This window comes from Pelobates fuscus, chromosome 9 (genome assembly GCF_036172605.1).
Source record: "Pelobates fuscus isolate aPelFus1 chromosome 9, aPelFus1.pri, whole genome shotgun sequence".
Classification (NCBI taxonomy): Eukaryota; Metazoa; Chordata; class Amphibia; order Anura; family Pelobatidae; genus Pelobates; species Pelobates fuscus.
Genome location: NC_086325.1, coordinates 160,532,508 through 160,552,588, shown reverse-complemented (window position 1 = coordinate 160,552,588; position 20,081 = coordinate 160,532,508). Strand labels below are relative to the sequence as shown.

Below are 20,081 nucleotides of genomic sequence, written 5' to 3'. Positions count from 1 at the left end.
GGCGACCGACCGTAGCTCTAAAACAGGGACTCAGCGTTCACAGGGGAGAGGGGGTCAAGACAAACTCCTACATACCTTTCTACAACGCACTGGACTAATGGATGCGTGGAGACTTCAACACCCAGACACCTTAGACTATACATACTACTCCGCACCCCACACTACATACTCCAGAATAGACAACCTTCTCCTCAACGGAGCGGGCATGGCAAAACTAATACACTCAGAAATTAACAATATCACATGGTCGGACCATGCAGATGTGACTATAACCTTAGGCATAGGTCAACATCGCAACACTTGGACATGGAGACTCAACACGGACCTACTCTCTGACAACGACATATCCGCCACTACCCGACTGAAAATATTAGACTACTTCACCACTAATGACACTGAAGACATCAACCCGACCGCATTGTGGGCAGCCCACAAAGCGGTGTTACGGGGACACCTCATACAGGCAGCCACACATAAAAAACGAACCAAAACGAAACGCCTCCTAGAATTACAAACCACAATGAGGAAACTAGAGCAACGACATAAGCAGGCGCCCACAACCACCATATAGACAAAACTACAAACCATACGTCACGCTATAAAAGAACTCACCATAGCAGACATAGCACGCTCCTTAGTCTGGTCCAAGCGCTTTTTCTATGAAAAAGCCAACAAAATGGACACACTACTTGCAAGGACCCTCCGACCCAGACCAGGGCGTAAACCCATAACCACGCTGCGAACAGCTGCCAATGACCTGGTACACACCCCGAAAGATATCAATAGCACGTTCACCGAATATTTCCAGAACCTATACAACCACACACCAAGAGAAGGGGAAGCGCAGACACAATATACCACACGCATAACAGAATTCCTGACCCAATTAAACCTCCCCCAGGTGTCCACAGTGGAGGCCAACATCCTAGAGAGCCCCATCACACAGGAGGAGGTAGAATCGGTGATAGCAACCCTTCAAGGTCGCAAGGCACCGGGCCCGGATGGGTACGACATGGGCTATTACAAAAGGTATAAACCGGAACTAGCCCCCTACCTCACCAAATTATACAACCACTTCCTCCAAGGCGGCACCCCAGACCGCGACATGGCCACGGCCAACATAATTTTAATCCCCAAACCGGACAAAGACGGAACACTAGCCACTAATTACAGACCTATATCACTTATAAACGCGGACTTAAAAATATTCGCAAAGATACTGGCGAGGAGACTAACCCCATTGCTCCCAAAATTAATACACCCAGACCAAGTAGGCTTCATGCCAGGGCGCCAATTATACGAGAACACACGCAGAGGAGCTGATCTGATGTGGCTCATGTCTAACTCTAAGTCACCAGCCCTGGCATTGTCCCTTGACGCAGAGAAGGCCTTTGATAGGGTCCAATGGTCTTTCCTGTTCCAATTATTACAATTACAAGGCTTCCCGGACACATACATCACTGCCATAAAAGCCCTATAGACAGACCTACAGGCACAAACCATAATAACGGGCGCCCCGAGGACACCATTCCGAGTGAGCAATGGTACAAGACAGGGTTGTCCCTTGTCGCCACTGTTATTCGCGATAGTACTTGAGCCACTCCTGCATCTCATCAGAACAGATACAAATATTAAAGGGGTGCAAATTGGGGGGGAGCAATTTAAAACAGCAGCATATGCGGACGATATCCTCCTCACACTGACAGATCCGATTCCCTCAATGGCGAATCTGGAAAAACTACTTCAACTTTACGGGGAGTTATCCGGGTACAAAGTCAATCTCACCAAATCAATAGCACTACCATTTCACATTCCCGAACAAGAGTTACAATACATTAGACGTACGCACCACATCAAAACGTCCACGACCACACTCACATACCTAGGCGTCAGGCTAACCGCAGACCACAAAGCACTTTACCAACACAACTATACACCGCTGCGCAACAGACTTAAGACAGACCTAGACAACTGGACAGACAAACCGATTACATGGCTTGGCCGGTTACACTCAGTAAAAATGAATATACTGCCAAGACTACTATTCCTCTTCCAAGCACTCCCAATCCGGGTCACCAAAAACGACCTAGCAGACACACAAAAGGCAATAGACGCCTTCATATGGCAAAGAAAAAGACCCAGGATAGCCAAGGCAACTCTGTATAACCCTAAATGGAGGGGAGGTTTAGGTATGCCACACCTGCACCATTACTACAAGGCCGCACAATTGGCTCAAATAGCTCACTGGCACTGCCCGACTAATCAACGTAGGTGGGTGGACATAGAATCCCTCATGACAGGAGCTGACCTACCGCAATTCCTAATGTGGGTGCCCAGAGAACATAGAGTAATCCTACGGACAGAATGCCCGGCGATTCTTAACTCCCTAAGCTTATGGGACAGAGTCGCAAAGAAACAAACTCACAGACTTACCGTCACCAATGACTCCGGTCTTGCGCAACAGAGCGTTCCCACCCGGACTGAGGGCACGAGAGTTTCAGGGCATAGAGGCCACAGGTCTACAACGCTACACACACCTGTATTCAAACAACCAATTAGTTACTTACCAACATCTACAATCCCTGGCCCCACTAAAAACAAGTGACTTCTTCAGATATATCCAGGTACGGGACTTCGCACAGACCAGAGAAGTCAGAACGGCAATAGCCAAGCCGCTCACCTTCTATGAGAAATTTTGCTTGCAAGAGCGTATGCCAACCAAACTAATCTCGCTATTATACAATCATATATGCCTAGAATCAGGGACCTGGGGCAATCAGACTTACACAGACAAATGGGAGACGGACTTAGGGGAGACGTTAGACGGGACGGACTGGCAGGATATCTGGGAGGCCAATGCAAAAGTTTCCGTATGCACAGCCCTCCAGGAGCAATCTTACAAAATACTACTCCGGTGGTATACGACCCCTGTTAAACAATGCCATATGCAACTAAGTCCCACAGACACCTGCTGGAGGCTCTGTGGAGAGAAGGGCACATACATCCACATGTGGTGGCACTGTGTCAAAGTGTTACAGACCTAACCTCGAGCATTATGCAACGCAGGATAACACTTGACCCGTGGGCTTGCCTACTATCACGGCCAACGGAGGGGCTAAATAAACACGACCAAAAGCTGTTAAATATGCTTAACCTGGCAGCTCGTAGAGCATTAGCACAATATTGGATAAAACAAGAAATACCCCCGATCTCCCTAGTCCTCTCCAAAATCAGGGATAATTACCTGATGGACAAGCTAACTGCACAGGTTCACGATTCCAATGCCTCCTTCCAAAAAACTTGGGCGCTCTGGGAACAATATGACATATAACAAACCAGCATAACCCCATAACCGACAGTCGTGAAGATACAACTTATAGCATGACATACCCAATGTTACTGGTTTTACAGTTCCTGTCATATACTGTACATATATTACCCTATTCTATTATATGTTATTTTGATAGATATTTTTTACTTGTATATGTCTCACTGCACAATAGTCTTCAATGAATGTATATACCTACGAATTGAGACGAAATTGAAATTTAAATACATGTGGACTCGGCACAACACAAAGATATGCCTGAAAGGCTTCTGCGCAAGCCAATTGAGAAGTATTTTCTATGTACTAACATACCCTTCCTTTCTGTATTGCAGCTTTTAAGATGATCCTATTGATTGGGCCTCTGCGTAGGCCAAAAGAAATATGATGCAATGTGCCAGTCGACATTTAAATAAAGAGTTGAAGAAAAAAAAAAAAAAAAAACTATCTTCTAAATTCTAAAAAAAATAACAATGTTGAGCTGATGAAGGTCTAAAAATCTATTGTAGAATTGTTACTTTTTGTACTCTTTCTCTCTGACTTGCCCTAAAAGGAGAGAATCGGAGATATAGTGTAAAGCTGTTTTTTGGTTTTTTTCAATACCTTAAATACAAATATTACGTGTAGGTATCACATTCGTATGAAGAAGAGCTTTTTAGATTAGCTCTTACTCAGTCTGGCAGCTGTGGTTTAAATCCCCGCTTTGAATTTCAGAGTTGCAGCAGGATTTTTTGCAAGATACAGTTATCCCAGCAGGAAAAAGTAATGCCTTGAAATGCTATGCAATTCACTTTTGGTGGAGCCTTGTTTTTTCAGTGCCTTGCTTCAATCTATCTTCCACAGTAAGAGAAAGAGGCTACAACAGTGTCACTCTGTTAAAGGGTATATATTTATAGTTTATATACTCACATGTTTATGAGCACATAGCCTTGCTCAAGATAACATGTTATTATTCGGTAGTTTTGTTCCCCCATCAAATGGACTATCTCGATAAGTACAATATCTTCTTTAAAAAAATAAAAAAACATTTTTAAAAGACTATTAAAAAGTATATTGGTCCTTTTTATTACACAGTAAAAAATAAACACTGACACTATTCGCCAATAAGGCTTTTTCTAAAAAAAATAAATAAATAATCTTGTGATGTTGAGAAGGAAAAAACAAACCAGTGGAGATTTTTCTGGGATATTTGCTTGTATTGATTCAAAGTCCCTCCTCCACGACAAATCTTCACTGTTTGTGTTTTTCTCAAAATTTTACATGAAATAAAATTTTATATATATTTTTATAACAATGGATATATCCGTTTTATTACCTTCTCATTTAATGGGGATATAATTTCAATGTCCACCCATACTTTTGATTAAGATATACTTAACTAAGTTGCCATGGAAACGAAAGTATTTAAAAAAAAAAATCAACGTATGTTCACAAACAAAATAAAAGCTAGTCTTTTGGAGTTTGACTGGCCTTGATTAAGTTAATAACCTTAAGTAAGAGAAAAGGCAAATTTTCTCCTGCAATATAAATGTCTACAATCGGGTTACCACAGCAACCACTTAAACGGACCGAATTTAAGAGTCATTTTACCTACAGCTGCCTTTAAGTTTTAACAGACAAATTTACTGTGTTAATACAATTTAAAGTTTTCATTATTTACTGTTTTATTTTTAAAAAGTATCATTATTTAGCTAAACGGATCAGCTCGATATCTCTATCCCTAATATAAATTGTGTACTGTGTACGGTCATACTCCGAATTTATTGTCAACTATGTGATTCTGCATTGTACCTGCTGTCTAAGCTTTTACATTTTAGACCCCAATGATTATTATTGAGATTCATGACAATTACTCAGATCTGTTTCCAGACCTTAAAATAATTGAAATGGTTAATACCTTTTTATTATAATATCCATTTGTCTCTCACGAATCATTTCTCCTTTTTTCCAACATACATTTAGTAGCATTGCATAATTTGTCGCGTGGGATAAAAGTATACAAAGTTTCTCTGGCTCTTTGTGCTGCATCGTCCAATGTATCTTAAAAGCGCTAAAGAAATCGAATCGTGAAAGATGAGTGGAGTAAGAATTGTGGAGAATTCAGAAGGGAAACGCAAATAACTGAAACCGAAAAATTCTCACTTCCATTTTTTTCCAATTTGGTTGTGGTCTAAATGGTGCCAATGCTTCATACACCGTCCCTCACTCCACCTGTTGTGGACTCATACCTCCCAAGTGTCCCTATCTAGACTGGACAGTCCCTATTTTGTGCCCAAACCACTCTGTCCATCTTTTCTATCCTAATGTTCTTATTTTATAGGAGCTCCATATTGTTGGTGTGTCTGAGTGTATAACAGAGCTCCACAGCAATAATACTCCCAGTAATGTGTCTGTGTGTATAACAGAGCTCCGCAGCAATAATACTCCCAGTAATGTGTCTGTGTGTGTGTATAACAGAGCTCCACAGCAATAATACTCCCAGTAATGTGTCTGTGTGTGTATAACAGAGCTCCACAGCAATAATACTCCCAGTAATGTGTCTGTGTGTGTATAACAGAGCTCCACAGCAATAATACTCCCAGTAATGTGTCCTTATAATAATCTAATACGGCTTAAATAAGATTTTAATATCTGCCGTTTCAGCCTAAACCATTTTATAATGTAAGTGTCCATAACGTACAGGAATAATAACGTACAGGAAAAAACGAAGTATGAAAAAAAAAAATGCATCCATTTTCAGCTTATTTTCTGTACGTTAGATTACAGTTATTACACGCTGTGGCCAGGATAATGTTCCGCATTATAATGAACAATCCTCGATTTAAATAGCAAAGATTATAATAAAAAAAGAAGCCATAATTAGTTTTGCACAAGCGAACATGCTGTTCATTGTTACAGCCGTGCTTATAATAAAATAAATGTGCATTACAGGTACAATAGCACATGAGTCACTCAGATCTGAGTGCAAAGAATACTTATTTGTGGCTGAGTTTGACAGTCGTCGTCATCAGCATTATTTCGCATGAAAGCAAAGATTGGAACATTCTGTGAAAAAGGAAGAGATTATCAATCATGTTTGCGGGAAATAGTTTTTTTTGTGTGTGTGTGTTTGTTTTGTTTCATTTTGCTGATGAATTTCATTATCTTTAATAAATGTATAATGAATATGAACCATGAATCTGTTCTGAAATGCGCTCGTTAAAAGGCCGTTGGCTCGCTTGCCCAAAAAACATGTCCAATCGCTATTGGCAAAAGACCTCAAGGTGCGTCTCCAATCTCCATTCATGGTGTTTTTGTATGTTAACATAGCTTTGTGTTTTTGAGGCTGAGGAAATCAGGCATTAAAATAAATGGGCTCTGATCAGACACAGCCCTTTGCCAAAATAGACAATAAGCACGTTCAGCAATGGCAAACTGTGACACGGTACTTATGTCCTGCCAGAATTTTTGTGCTTTGGGATCATCCCTGTTTATTCCTTTTTATTACACTGATTGTTTCTCTCTACATTTATTTTATCACACCATGTCCTCGATGTGTTGTCTTGAAAAATTATTACAGTATTGAATTTAGTTTGCGGTCATAATTTGGAAAATGTTATATTGATTCCCAAGTAAAATCTCATTGGCACTGTATATAATTACATAGTTTTAAAGGGTTAAAAAAAAATATTCCCAGTGTTATTCTCTATAGTGAGATTTAAAAGTGAACTTCAGGTTTAAGAGAAGAGTATCCAAAATGAGGGTGGGTGGGTGGGATAGAATATGATTCCTGTTGCACTTAAAGGAACCCTATAGTCACCTAAATTACTTTAGCTAAATAAAGCAGTTTTAGTGTATAGATCATTCCCCTGCAATTTCACTGCTCAATTCACTGTCATTTAGGAGTTAAATCACTTTGTTTCAGTTTATGCAGCCCTAGCCACACCTTCCCTGGCTATGATTGACAGAGCCTGCATGAAAAAAAAAACTGGTTTCACTTTCAAACAGATGTAATTTACCTTAAATAATTGTATCTCAATCTCTAAATTGAACTTAATCACATACAGGAGGCTCTTGCAGGGTCTAGCAAGCTATTAACATAGCAGGGGATAAGAAAATCTTAATTAAACAGAACTTGCAATAAAGAAAGCCTAAATAGAGCTCTCTTTACAGGAAGTGTTTATGGAAGGCTGTGCAAGTCACATGCAGGGAGGTGTGACTAGGGTTCATAAACAAAGGGATTTAACTCCTAAATGGCAGAGGATTGAGCAGTGAGGCTGCAGGGGCATGTTCTATACACCAAAACTGCTTCATTAAGCTAAAGTTGTTCAGGTGACTATAGTGTCCCTTTAAATTTTAAATTCACTTTAAATGTTCACTATAGTGAATGGCCCTGATAGATTGAAACATTGTTTCAGCTGATAGAATCTGGAGAAAATGCGTTGCCTGTTGGAGTTAGTCATGCATGCTAAAAAAAATAAAACAGAACTCAAATGCATGCAGGACAGGGTTCAGAGACAGCTTGTTGCAGTGCCACCTACTGTACAGTCTGCCAAGCTACTCACATTCTACATTAAATACATTGTTTTCTCTCTAGAAGGCCAAATGTTCTACAGTTTGGGTTTTTTTTCAATAAAAGAAGCTGTCTTGCCACGTTTGTCTGCATACTATACATCAATTCTTTTTTTTCCAGAATGTGTGGCATCCAGCATTTGGAAAGAGCTGGAGAAAACCTATCCCTCTTCAAATCCTTTTATTTCTGCATTGTTACCTTTTCTACAGTGGGGTACGGGGACGTCACCCCTAAAATCTGGCCGTCTCAACTCTTGGTGGTCATCATGATCTGCGTTGCCCTTGTAGTGTTACCCCTGCAGGTGAGTTAATAAATAGTTGTGTCTTGTTTTATTTTAGTAAGATATTTTGTGGTCACTTCAAATGAAAATCTTGTAAACAGAACAAAACCTAACAATTGTAGAATGAAAAGGGGGAAAAAGACCCAGCATCACCTGTGACCGAACTGATTCCATCTCGGGTGTTTGACAACAACTATTATCCTCTGCTTCCCAAACCAGTAAAATAATTGTATAGACCAGGGATCTCAAACTCCCCTCCCCCTTCCCCCCCCTTCCATATGTTGATGGCCTACAACTCACAGAATTATTTAAATGCAATAGACGTTTAGACAGAGAATCATGAAGCCCATGGAACAGCAAGGGAAAGGGAATCGGCCTTGACATTGCTTAGAGGCAGTTGGAAAAAGATGCCCTCGGTGGCCGTGTTTATTTTATATTATGTTCTATGGTAGTATTGCTGTATCTGCTATTAATTATCGTGGGTATCCGTGGTAGAAAGAGGATCCAGGCACTCCAAGTATCTTCAAATGTATTTATTGGGACAAGTGAGAAACCACAACGTTTTGACCCCTGGAAGGGTCTTTGTCAAGCTGAACGAGTCTTTACGTTGCGGTGTCTGACTTGCTCCAATAAATGTGAAGATACTTGGAGTGCCTGGATCCTCTTTCTAGCACTGATATCTACTCCCTGGGGCTGGTGCTGGCCCATGGTCCAGTTTAGCACCTGGATTTTCACGTAATTGGAGTGTGGTTCATTTATTTTCTCGTTTTCCAATTCATTATCGTTGGGTCATTGTATGTGGGTATAAATGGGTTTTAATATGTCGTGTTAAGTGTTGATTTGACAATCGCCTTCATTTATTGTTTAATATATAAATTTAATTAAAGCTGCACCAATTTTTATCCAACTTTAAACTTTGTGTCTGTGTTCTATGGGGTTCTAGTGAAGTTTGGGGTGATCAGGCACCGTTTATAACAGACAAGGCTTGTTTAAAATGCATATTAAAGGGCTGAATTAAGATATTTGTATACCTCCCAACATTTCAAATGGACAAAGAGGACACTTTAATTTTAGGGGTGTGACCCGGGGCGGGGGTGTTGTGAGAAATCTTACTTAATTTTCTAATAACAACTAGAATGTAATTTAGAAGAAGAACAATGTATCTTATTTACACAGACTGATTTCCAAACATATTTATTGTAGTTTACATACACATTACTGGGAGTATTATTGCTGTGGAGCTCTGTTATACACTCAGACACATTACTGGGAGTATTATTGCTGTGGAGCGCTGTTATACACTCAGACACATTACTAGGAGTATTACTGCTGTGGGGCTCTGTTATACACTCAGACACATTACTGGGAGTATTACTGCTGTGGAGCTCTGTTATACACGCAGACACATTACTGGGAGTATTATTGCTGTGGAGCTCTGTTATACACTCAGACACATTACTGGGAGTATTATTGCTGTGGAGCTCTGTTATACACTCAGACACATTACTGGGAGTATTATTGCTGTGGAGCTCTGTTATACACGCAGACACATTACTGGGAGTATTATTGCTGTGGAGCTCTGTTATACATTCAGACACATTACTGGGAGTATTATTGCTGTGGAGCTCTGTTATACATTCAGACACATTACTGGGAGTATTATTGCTGTGGAGCTCTGTTATAGACTCAGACACACCAACAATATGGAGCTCCTAGAAGAGAGACATTAGGATAGAAAAGAGGGACAGATGGATTTAGACCCAAAATAGGGACTGACCCTCCTAAATAGAGACACTTGGGAAGTATGTATTTGCTGCCATGCATGATGCATTTTTGAAAAGCGACAAGCGCAACTTGCAACACCATTACAAATGCCTGGGCTTGCTTTGATGTTATGGCGGTTTTATTTATAGAATCTCGTTATAATGGTTTTTGGAAAGTGGGGTGCATGTAGAATATGTTTGTGGGTCCAAATACCCTCTTCCACAAGAAGCCTTTGTATCACTCTGCAGCGGCTATTGCTGCAGAACATTGGTAATTCTATCAGATTTCAAATAATTGCAGAGTTAAAATTGTCGATCCCTGCTAAAAATTAAAAATATATATAATGGCAATGAGAAGAGAGAGCAGTTTCACTCATCATGAAATATGCATCGTTCGGTAGCAAAGTCAGGGCTGCTGGGCTGCATTGTATTTTAAATTCAGCTAAAGATTTAAAATGTCATTTTTCATGCTTCAACAAGGCTTGGTAGCAAGCCGGCTGCAGGAGAGTGATTGAAATCGTTCTTACAGAGATAATACATGGGGTTTCTGAAATATTGATAATTTAATGACACTCACATATAATATGACCAGATCATCAGATTGGAAGAAGTGCAGAGTTGTGTTTCCTCCAGCAGAAACAATGGGCTTTTCTAACGATAAACCATCATCCTTCAAAATTTATAACTGAACTCTTAAGATTTCCATTGAACATCACAAGCCGGCTAGAATTGGCATTTTTTTCTTTTTAATGGTAAACTTTAGAGATGCTTAAAGGTACATTGCAGGCAGGGCTGGCGCGTCCAAAAAGTGGCCCAGACGGCTGCCTTAGGGCACCAGGGAAGGGTGGCGCAAAAATCTGAATCTTCTGCCTCTGGCTCGAATTATTGAAATCACCTCACTGTCCCTGCAGCCAGCACACAGCAGCCAGTGAAGTCAGCTGGCCTCAGGTGATGATGTCAGAAGGATGGTGTGACTTCCACTGCTCTTCTCCCAGACTCCCCCTGACATTATCATCTGAGGCTGGTCGACTTTACTGGGTGCAAGCTACAGCTCCTGTCCCACCTGACCTCCGGGAGGGGGAATGCACTATAGTTGTTTGTTTTTAGCAATTTTTTTGTAAGCATTGTGTGCCTGTATGGTTGTGTGTCTGTGTATCTATGTATACATGCCATGTGAGGAAAGACACACAAAGGGCCCTGGCGAGGGAGGGACATACACAACAGGCTGAGGGGTGAGAGCTACAGAAAGGGGCTGGGGGAACAAAATAGACACACAAAGGGGCTTGGGGGCAGAAAGAGACACACAAAGGGGCTGGGGGGAAGAAAGACACACTAAGGGGCTTGGGGGCAGAAAGAGACACACAAAGGGGCTGGAGGGAAGAAAAATACACACAAAGGGTCCTCGTGGGAGGGACATACAAAATGGACTGAGGGGACAGAGCTACAGAAAGGGGCTGGTGGAAAGAAAGCGACACAGAAAGGGGCTGGTGGGAATAAAGACACACAAAGAGGCTGGGGGAAGTAAGAGATACACAAGGGGGGTTCTAAGAAACTCACGAGGGGTGAAACACAAGGGTCATCTCATCTCTTCTCCTTAGGGGCCTAAGTGCTTCATCGAAAAATGGATGAAAGGGGTTGCAATAATTATATACATTTTGTTGAAATGTAGTCACGAGATTTTCGGAAGGACAGAAAAGTTATGGCACGAACAGGATTTGACTACAGTATAATTAGCCAACTGTCAGAAACCAGAATCTAAAATCATGTTATTTGGCAAATTAAAATCATGAAACGGCTCTGAAGTACAGGACAGACTGTTTTCTAAATGATAATGTTAATTGAGACGCATCCATAATGTACGAGTGCACGTGAAATTAGTTTTATGATATAGAGGCACAGGAACAGGATGAAAGTGACATATAATTAGAGTAATCAGAGCTAGCCGCCGAGTGAAAGGACACCGGTTAATAAATGGGATGGTTTTAAAGTAAACTGCTCAGTAAGGATGGCCTTACAACTGCTCTAAGAGAAATATTCCAGACATGCTTTGATTGTAAACTGTGTTTTTTGTTTTTTATATTCCTAAATTAAAAACTCAAGCATTTCAACTTGATGGCCAAAGTAACCAAAATGGGGAAAAACATTCTGTCCACTATGCTTAGAATTTGAAATTCATTTTTGAATTCTCACTTTATTAAATAACATTGACCGTGTTAGGCAGTAGGAATGCTTATCCACAAATACTACAATACTCAATAAGGCGCTTAATCATAGTGTGAGACTTTTCCACTCTAGAAGAATTGTGAGTCCTACAATGCACTCCTCACATTTTTTTATCAAGTCGTTTTTTCAAATCCCTTTACCTGATCCTTCTTAAAAACATCTTGGATCAAGGTAAGCTCTCATCTGAGGTTTAAACAGGAGCTTTTACCGTATATCGGTTCCGTGGCCGCAGGTTTTTTTTATACCGTCTGCTTGGTGCCAAATCCTGTAGCATCGTGGGGGATTCTATCTGTCCTCTGAGACGGAAAGAGATAGACCATCACTGCCATCATCGCAGGTTCTGGAAGTATCCAGTTCATTGAAGCATGACCGAGCGTGAAACACGTCTACTTGATGATATCTCTCCCTGGTAACAAAATGATGCAGATGCCAAATCCACAGGAACGATCTTGTTTTGCAATCTCGTAACTCGGCATTTGAAAGACTTGTGTAAAATTGTAAGCTTAGAGGGTTATTTATGTATCTTCCTTACAACTAAAAAAAATATTAAAATTATACAGTTCATCAGGAGTGTTGGAATTGTTTTAACGGCTATTGATTTTTGCAATAGCTCGTTGTTGATGTGATCTAGAGTTGGTTAAAAGTAAGCTTTATTTTTGTATAGCAGATAAAATGTATTCTTAATCTTCTCTAAACCACTGTCTGAAGTCTAAAGCAGGTGTGCATTTCCCCTGATGGTTTGCCAGAATTATTTGTAAGAGCATTATGGTAGATGTAGTCCACAATCCTTGGTCCAAAGGGTAATCCAGATGTAGACACCCTTGCTCAGGCACCTCACTGAGACCCACCAAAGGCAGAAACAATGGTTTGGACCTAGCGTATCATTCATTCAGAAAGGACTCACCGTGGAATAATCTGTTCAGGTTTTTTACATTTCAGTCGATTTATACTTGGTAGTCAGCTTGTTCAGATAAAACCACATTTGAAATCCTAGCCCCCAACATCAGCATCCCATGAGTCAAAACGCAGGTTGGCAGGATAATAGGGAACCAGCCAGTTATGTGAATCGCCACTCAAAGAGGATGGACCTGCAAGGAATGGCAGCAAGTCCAATGGAGAATTTGTAGGTCCGTCTGACATGAATGCACGCCAGGCCACCTGCCAATGACACATGACGGCCCACTGAGGATGAACCATGCATGGAGGGCTGTTTCGTTGCTCTATGCATCGTCCTAATGCCCTGAGCATAGCACAAACATGTCTAATGCTGCACTCACGCTATGCTTTTTGGGGGCAGCTCCTTAGTGTCCCAAAGGCAGGACACCCTGTAAGAAACCCAGGACGGTTGGACAGGATCCTAAATTTAGTCATTAGTAGGGATGGTTGGGAGGCCTGTTTGAAATTCTAATATTTATTCCCAAATATGCACAGCACATTTCATTAGGATGGACACTCGGGGAACGTTTTTAATGTGAATAATGAACATTTTATTGCACATTCTTTCTGTTTCTCCAACTCCTTAGTATGTTCAGAAGTAACAGAAACAAGCAGAGATTATAGCAATGATTGACAGGGAGCCAAGATAGAGGCACTCTGTTTCAAGGCAAGACTACAGCGGTGTGAATTTCTGCATTTAGTTTTAAGTTTTCATACGTCACAAGTATATTTGTGGGGGTTGGTGGGGACAATAAGTCCACCCCTTGTTATTTAGGGCCCCAAACTACTGCCAATGGGTGGAGGCTAAATGGGTCACTAGGTCTCCCTGTTTATTTTAATGGAGCCCACTCGCAGGGCATGGGGGGGGAGACAATAGATCCCGTTTACTGGGGGGGGAATAACTACAGGGTGGGCCAATAGTAACTATTTTATTAGGTGCCCCTGGGGCTGCCACACCACAGGGGGGCTGTGCTTTATTCAATACAGATGGGCACTGCCTCGCTGTAGAAGAGGCACCTATGATAGCTGCCTCTGACTGACAGCGATGGGATACAGAGCACGCCTGTTACCATATTAACAGGCACGTGCTTGGCCTATTTTGTAATGGCTTGTGCAGTCGGCGTAGCTCCTTGTGTAACCTGGATGCAGCGGGCGCATGTTACTATTTGAAAAGTCTCTTACGCTCCGTCCATTGAGGCGAGGCTAATCTTGTTGGTGGACTCGGTACTACGAGGTAAGGATGATTTTATTTATTTGTTTTTACGTATACTAATTTATAACTCGATAAATGTTTACAGAGATGATGGAGCAAGGGACTTCCTGGTAAAACAAATTCTCCACAATTTCTGTATTAATAAATAAGCCCCTTCTGAGTAAGTAAAGAATTGTGTATGATCTTTTGAGCTTTGTTTAAATCTCTCTTTTGCATTCACTTTTCTGTTTGTTTATTTATTATAAAATCTGCCCAGAGCATATGCTCTTATCACGCTCTTAACAAATCCCTTGTTGTGTTTCAGTTTGAAGAACTGGTTTATCTGTGGATGGAACGTCAGAAATCTGGAGGAAATTATAGCCGCCATCGAGCCCAAACTGAGAAGCACGTGGTCCTCTGTGTCAGCTCTCTGAAAATCGATCTTCTCATGGACTTTCTCAATGAATTCTATGCACACCCCAGGCTGCAGGTGACTTAGATATATGTTTGCAAAAAATGCACACACTAAAAATGGGGAAATGCTTCCTGCAGGGTGCTCCAGAAAGGGACTGCCAATCCCTGAAAATATGAAATGGAAGAAAAAGAAATATCCAGGCACACCCGAGGTTTCATCTAAATGCAGTCTTTTTATTTGAAACAAGGAAGTGGAGACAACGTTTTGGCTCCTGTCTGAGCCTTCATTAAGTCAAGCTTAGATATAGGCAGGAGTTTCCCTCTGTCAGGACATTCCTGCTTCCAGCATCACCCAATCTCCTTTTATGACAGCCTGATACACTACCGTGACACTAACATTCTTATAAATGTCTCAAGAATGGAATTTTTGGACTTCACATGTGATTTAGAGTATATTCGCTCGAGCAATGTATTTTCCCATGCAAATTCCATGACATTTGCTCACTGTGACAATGTAGTAATGAACAGGCAGATACAATTGGGCACAAATATAAAATTGATGGATAAACAATCTTCAAATTTTCTTACAGCTCTGAGCTCTGAGCTTACAGAAAATGATACTTGCTTTTAACACCAAAAATCCAGGAAAAATGCGAGGAAGAAATTGCAGTCATAGTTTTGAGAGATGTTGAGGATTATTTACGATAATGTGAATTGTCGAGAATTCAATGGAAATGTAACATTTTAGGCCAAAATAAACTAATTCTAAAAATTTGCCAAGTTGTATACGCTTCCATTTTGATTGCTATAGTGTACAATTTGAAATTCCCTTTCTGACCATGCCCACTGTAGTGGATAATGTAGCCAGTGTACCAACAACTCACTACTTGACAAGATAGTCAGTGAATCAACACTTTAATTTTAATGAGAAAGATAGACCAGTCATTCTATTTAATGCTTAAAACCCTTACGTTTAGTGCAGCTGGCCAATATGAGTGAAGGAATTAAACCTTAGGAACACTACGGGCACCATAACAACTTCATCGGAAATGGCTTTTGAAAATCGTTTCTCAAGCTACTTTATGAATGGGGAGCTACTGAGAAGCTGAGGGCGTCAACTGACACTCTCTTCCTATCAATAGCTGACCCTTTCTGAACTATTGAACTGTTGATTGACCCCATCAAAGTGTTTAGTAATGATCTCCGATTTCCTTTTCCCATTATTTGTGGTGCATCCAAAACCTAGTCCTATCACCCAAGGTTAAACAATGTCTTGTTTCAGGATTACTACGTGGTGATTCTTTGTCCCACCGAAATGGACATTCAAGTTCGACGTGTCCTTCAGATCCCACTGTGGTCTCAACGCGTTATCTATCTCCAAGGTTCTGCCCTGAAAGATCAAGATCTCATGAGAGCAAAGTAAGGGTTGGTTTGGACAGTGTAACCTTAACCGTATTTAAAGATCTTTGTCAAGAACGTGATTTTCTTAAATTGAAGGGATACATGCTGATTCAAGACCCTCCAACCCAGGCAGATTTTCAGAAGGACATTTCGGAGGCACAAACCACTATCGAACCAATACACGGGGGTAGTGGACCCAAGTCAAAGGCACTCAGATCATTTTTGGTTGCCAATTTTTACTGCTTCCAACACATGAAATTCAAGAACTGACCTAATCTATCCCTCATCTTGAGAGGTGCCATTGTTGCAATATAATTAATGTAATTCCCTTCACATGTCAGTAGTTTTAATGGTTAGTGGTTTTGGCTGATCAATGTACAGGCCTTAAAAACAAGAACCCAGAAAAATGAGAACTGATTATCCCTGAGGATTGACATGATAACTTGTCATTTCAAAAGTAAGATATTGGTAAAAAATAGCCATGAGTTTCAGCAGAAAATCAAATGACAAATATATATATACAATTTTACAAGCTGTTATTTTTATGAAACCCCCAAATCACCACCATGGTGAAAGGAATCCAGTAAAGGAGCAGGAAACAGTCGCCCATAGGCACTAATTCTACAGACTGATCTGCTCCTTCAATAAAATATGGGATAATATAAAGTAGGTGTTGTGGATGGGGCTTGGATGGACTGGTACTTGGTGGTATTGGCATGTAGCCACCTCAATATGTTTCTTCAGGTCCCCTGAATAAATGGGGACTAGACGGCTGCCTAGCGTGCTTTGTTCTTTATGATAAACACGACCCTGGGCAGAATATAATACCACCTTTCTAACAGCCAGTTAAACCTGCTTCTTGTGTTACAGAATGGATGACGCCGAGGCCTGTTTTATCCTCAGTAGCCGCAACGAGGTGGATCGCACGGCAGCTGTAAGAACACTCAATATACCCTCCTCCCATGTTGTAATGTCCGCCAGTGGCAGACTGTGAGATAGAAATTACTCCTCTAATCTCTACAAATACACATTCTATAGAACGGGAGAATAGCTTGTTTTGAATTACATTTAAGCCAGGGTTTAATTTAGGAGAGAAGACCACCTTTCTGGCACTGAAGGGTTAATATATTACTATAGTGTTTAATGGCGAATGCTTGTGTCCAATTGGTACATAGCAGAAGCACATCATGCGTAGCACGATGAATACAAACTCCCCCCTGTTCTCTCTGCGATAACACGCACCATCAATCGAACCATCCTAATAACTCTGTTTCCATTAGGACCATCAGACTATTTTGAGAGCCTGGGCTGTGAAAGACTTTGCGCCCAACTGCCCCCTGTATGTCCAGATTCTGAAACCGGAAAATAAGTTCCACGTGAAATTTGCAGGTGAGACTCGTGTTGCGAAAACAAGAGAGATCACATGACTCCTAGTGACAGACAGTTTTATTTTATTGTCCGGCTTTGTGGATACAGTATCCGGATTGTCTACGTATATAACACCATCTATCTTTATACTAATTCCAAGTGTCTGTATTTCTATCTATCCATAACCCGTCCATCTGTGTGTCTATACCCATCCCCCCATCTATACATTTACCATTCCATCTGTGTCTATACCCATCCCCCCATCTATACATTTACCCTTCCATCTGTGTTTATACCCATCCCCCGACTGTCTATACATTAACCCTTCCTTCTAGGTGTCTATACCCATCCCCCGACTGTCTATACATTAACCCTTCCATCTATGTGTCTATACCCATCCTCCGACTGTCTATACATTAACCCTTCCTTCTAGGTGTCTATACCCATTCCCCGACTGTCTATACATTAACCCTTCCATCTATGTGTCTATACCCATCCCCCGACTGTCTATACATTAACCCTTCCATCTATGTGTCTATACCCCCGACTGTTTATACATTAACCCTTCCATCTATGTGTCTATACCCATCCTCCGTCTGTCTATACATTAACCCTTCCTTCTATGTGTCTATACCCATCCCCGACTGTCTATACATTAACCCTTCCTTCTATGTGTCTATACCCATCCTCCGACTGTCTATACATTAACCCTTCCATCTATGTGTCTATACCCCCGACTGTCTATACATTAACCCTTCCTTCTATGTGTCTATACCCATCCTCCGACTGTCTATACATTAACCCTTCCTTCTATGTGTCTATACCCATCCCCCGACTGTCTATACATTAACCCTTCCTTCTATGTGTCTATACCCCTGACTATTTATACATTAACCCTTCCATCTATGTGTCTATACCCATCCCCCGACTGTCTATACATTAACCCTTCCATCTATGTGTCTATACCCATCCCCCGACTGTCTATACATTAACCCTTCCATCTATGTGTCTATACCCATCCCCCGACTGTCTATACATTAACCCTTCCATCTATGTGTCTTTACCCATCCTCCGTCTGTCTATACATTAACCCTTCCTTCTATGTGTCTATACCCATCCTCCGTCTGTCTATACATTAACCCTTCCATCTGTGTGTCTATACCCATCCCCCGACTGTCTATACATTAACCCTTCCATCTATGTGTCTATACCCATCCTCCGTCTGTCTATACATTAACCCTTCCATCTGTGTGTCTATACCCATCCCCCGACTGTCTATACATTAACCCTTCCATCTATGTGTCTATACCCATCCCCCGACTGTCTATACATTAACCCTTCCATCTGTGTGTCTATACCCATCCCCCGACTGTCTATACATTAACCCTTCCATCTATGTGTCTATACCCATCCTCCGTCTGTCTATACATTAACCCTTCCATCTGTGTGTCTATACCCATCCCCCGACTGTCTATACATTAACCCTTCCATCTATGTGTCTATACCCATCCCCCGACTGTCTATACATTAACCCTTCCATCTGTGTGTCTATACCCATCCCCCGACTGTCTATACATTAACCCTTCCTTCTATGTGTCTATACCCATCCCCCGACTGTCTATACATTAACCCTTCCTTCTATGTGTCTATACCCATCCCCCGACTGTCTATACATTAACCCTTCCTTCTATGTGTCTATACCCCTGACTATTTATACATTAACCCTTCCATCTATGTGTCTATACCCATCCCCCGACTGTCTATACATTAACCCTTCCATCTATGTGTCTATACCCATCCCCCGACTGTCTATACATTAACCCTTCCATCTATGTGTCTATACCCATCCCCCGACTGTCTATACATTAACCCTTCCATCTATGTGTCTTTACCCATCCTCCGTCTGTCTATACATTAACCCTTCCTTCTATGTGTCTATACCCATCCTCCGTCTGTCTATACATTAACCCTTCCATCTGTGTGTCTATACCCATCCTCCGTCTGTCTATACATTAACCCTTCCATCTGTGTGTCTATACCCATCCCCCGACTGTCTATACATTAACCCTTCCATCTGTGTGTCTATACCCATCCCCCGACTGTCTATACATTAACCCTTCCTTCTATGTGTCTATACCCCTGACTATTTATACATTAACCCTTCCATCTATGTGTCTATACCCATCCCCCGACTGTCTATACATTAACCCTTCCATCTATGTGTCTATACCCATCCCCCGACTGTCTATACATTAACCCTTCCATCTATGTGTCTTTACCCATCCTCCGTCTGTCTATACATTAACCCTTCCTTCTATGTGTCTATACCCATCCTCCGTCTGTCTATACATTAACCCTTCCATCTGTGTGTCTATACCCATCCTCCGTCTGTCTATACATTAACCCTTCCATCTGTGTGTCTATACCCATCCCCCGACTGTCTATACATTAACCCTTCCATCTATGTGTCTATACCCATCCTCCGTCTGTCTATACATTAACCCTTCCATCTGTGTGTCTATACCCATCCCCCGACTGTCTATACATTAACCCTTCCATCTATGTGTCTATACCCATCCCCCGACTGTCTATACATTAACCCTTCCATCTGTGTGTCTATACCCATC

At 41.3% G+C, this 20,081-nt stretch overlaps 1 protein-coding gene across 4 annotated transcripts in view; it reads left to right on the top strand.

Annotated features, from left to right (window-relative positions):
* KCNT1 (potassium sodium-activated channel subfamily T member 1) overlaps positions 1 to 20,081 on the top strand; it is a 257,835-nt gene that overhangs the window by 195,612 nt on the left and 42,142 nt on the right. For all 4 annotated transcript variants that reach the window (XM_063432887.1, XM_063432889.1, XM_063432890.1 and 1 more), the window contains 5 exons: positions 7,998 to 8,178; positions 14,597 to 14,761; positions 15,968 to 16,104; positions 16,957 to 17,020; positions 17,367 to 17,475. In XM_063432887.1, the coding sequence (XP_063288957.1) occupies positions 7,998 to 8,178; positions 14,597 to 14,761; positions 15,968 to 16,104; positions 16,957 to 17,020; positions 17,367 to 17,475 (656 nt within the window). The remainder of the gene's footprint in view (positions 1 to 7,997; positions 8,179 to 14,596; positions 14,762 to 15,967; positions 16,105 to 16,956; positions 17,021 to 17,366; positions 17,476 to 20,081) is intronic.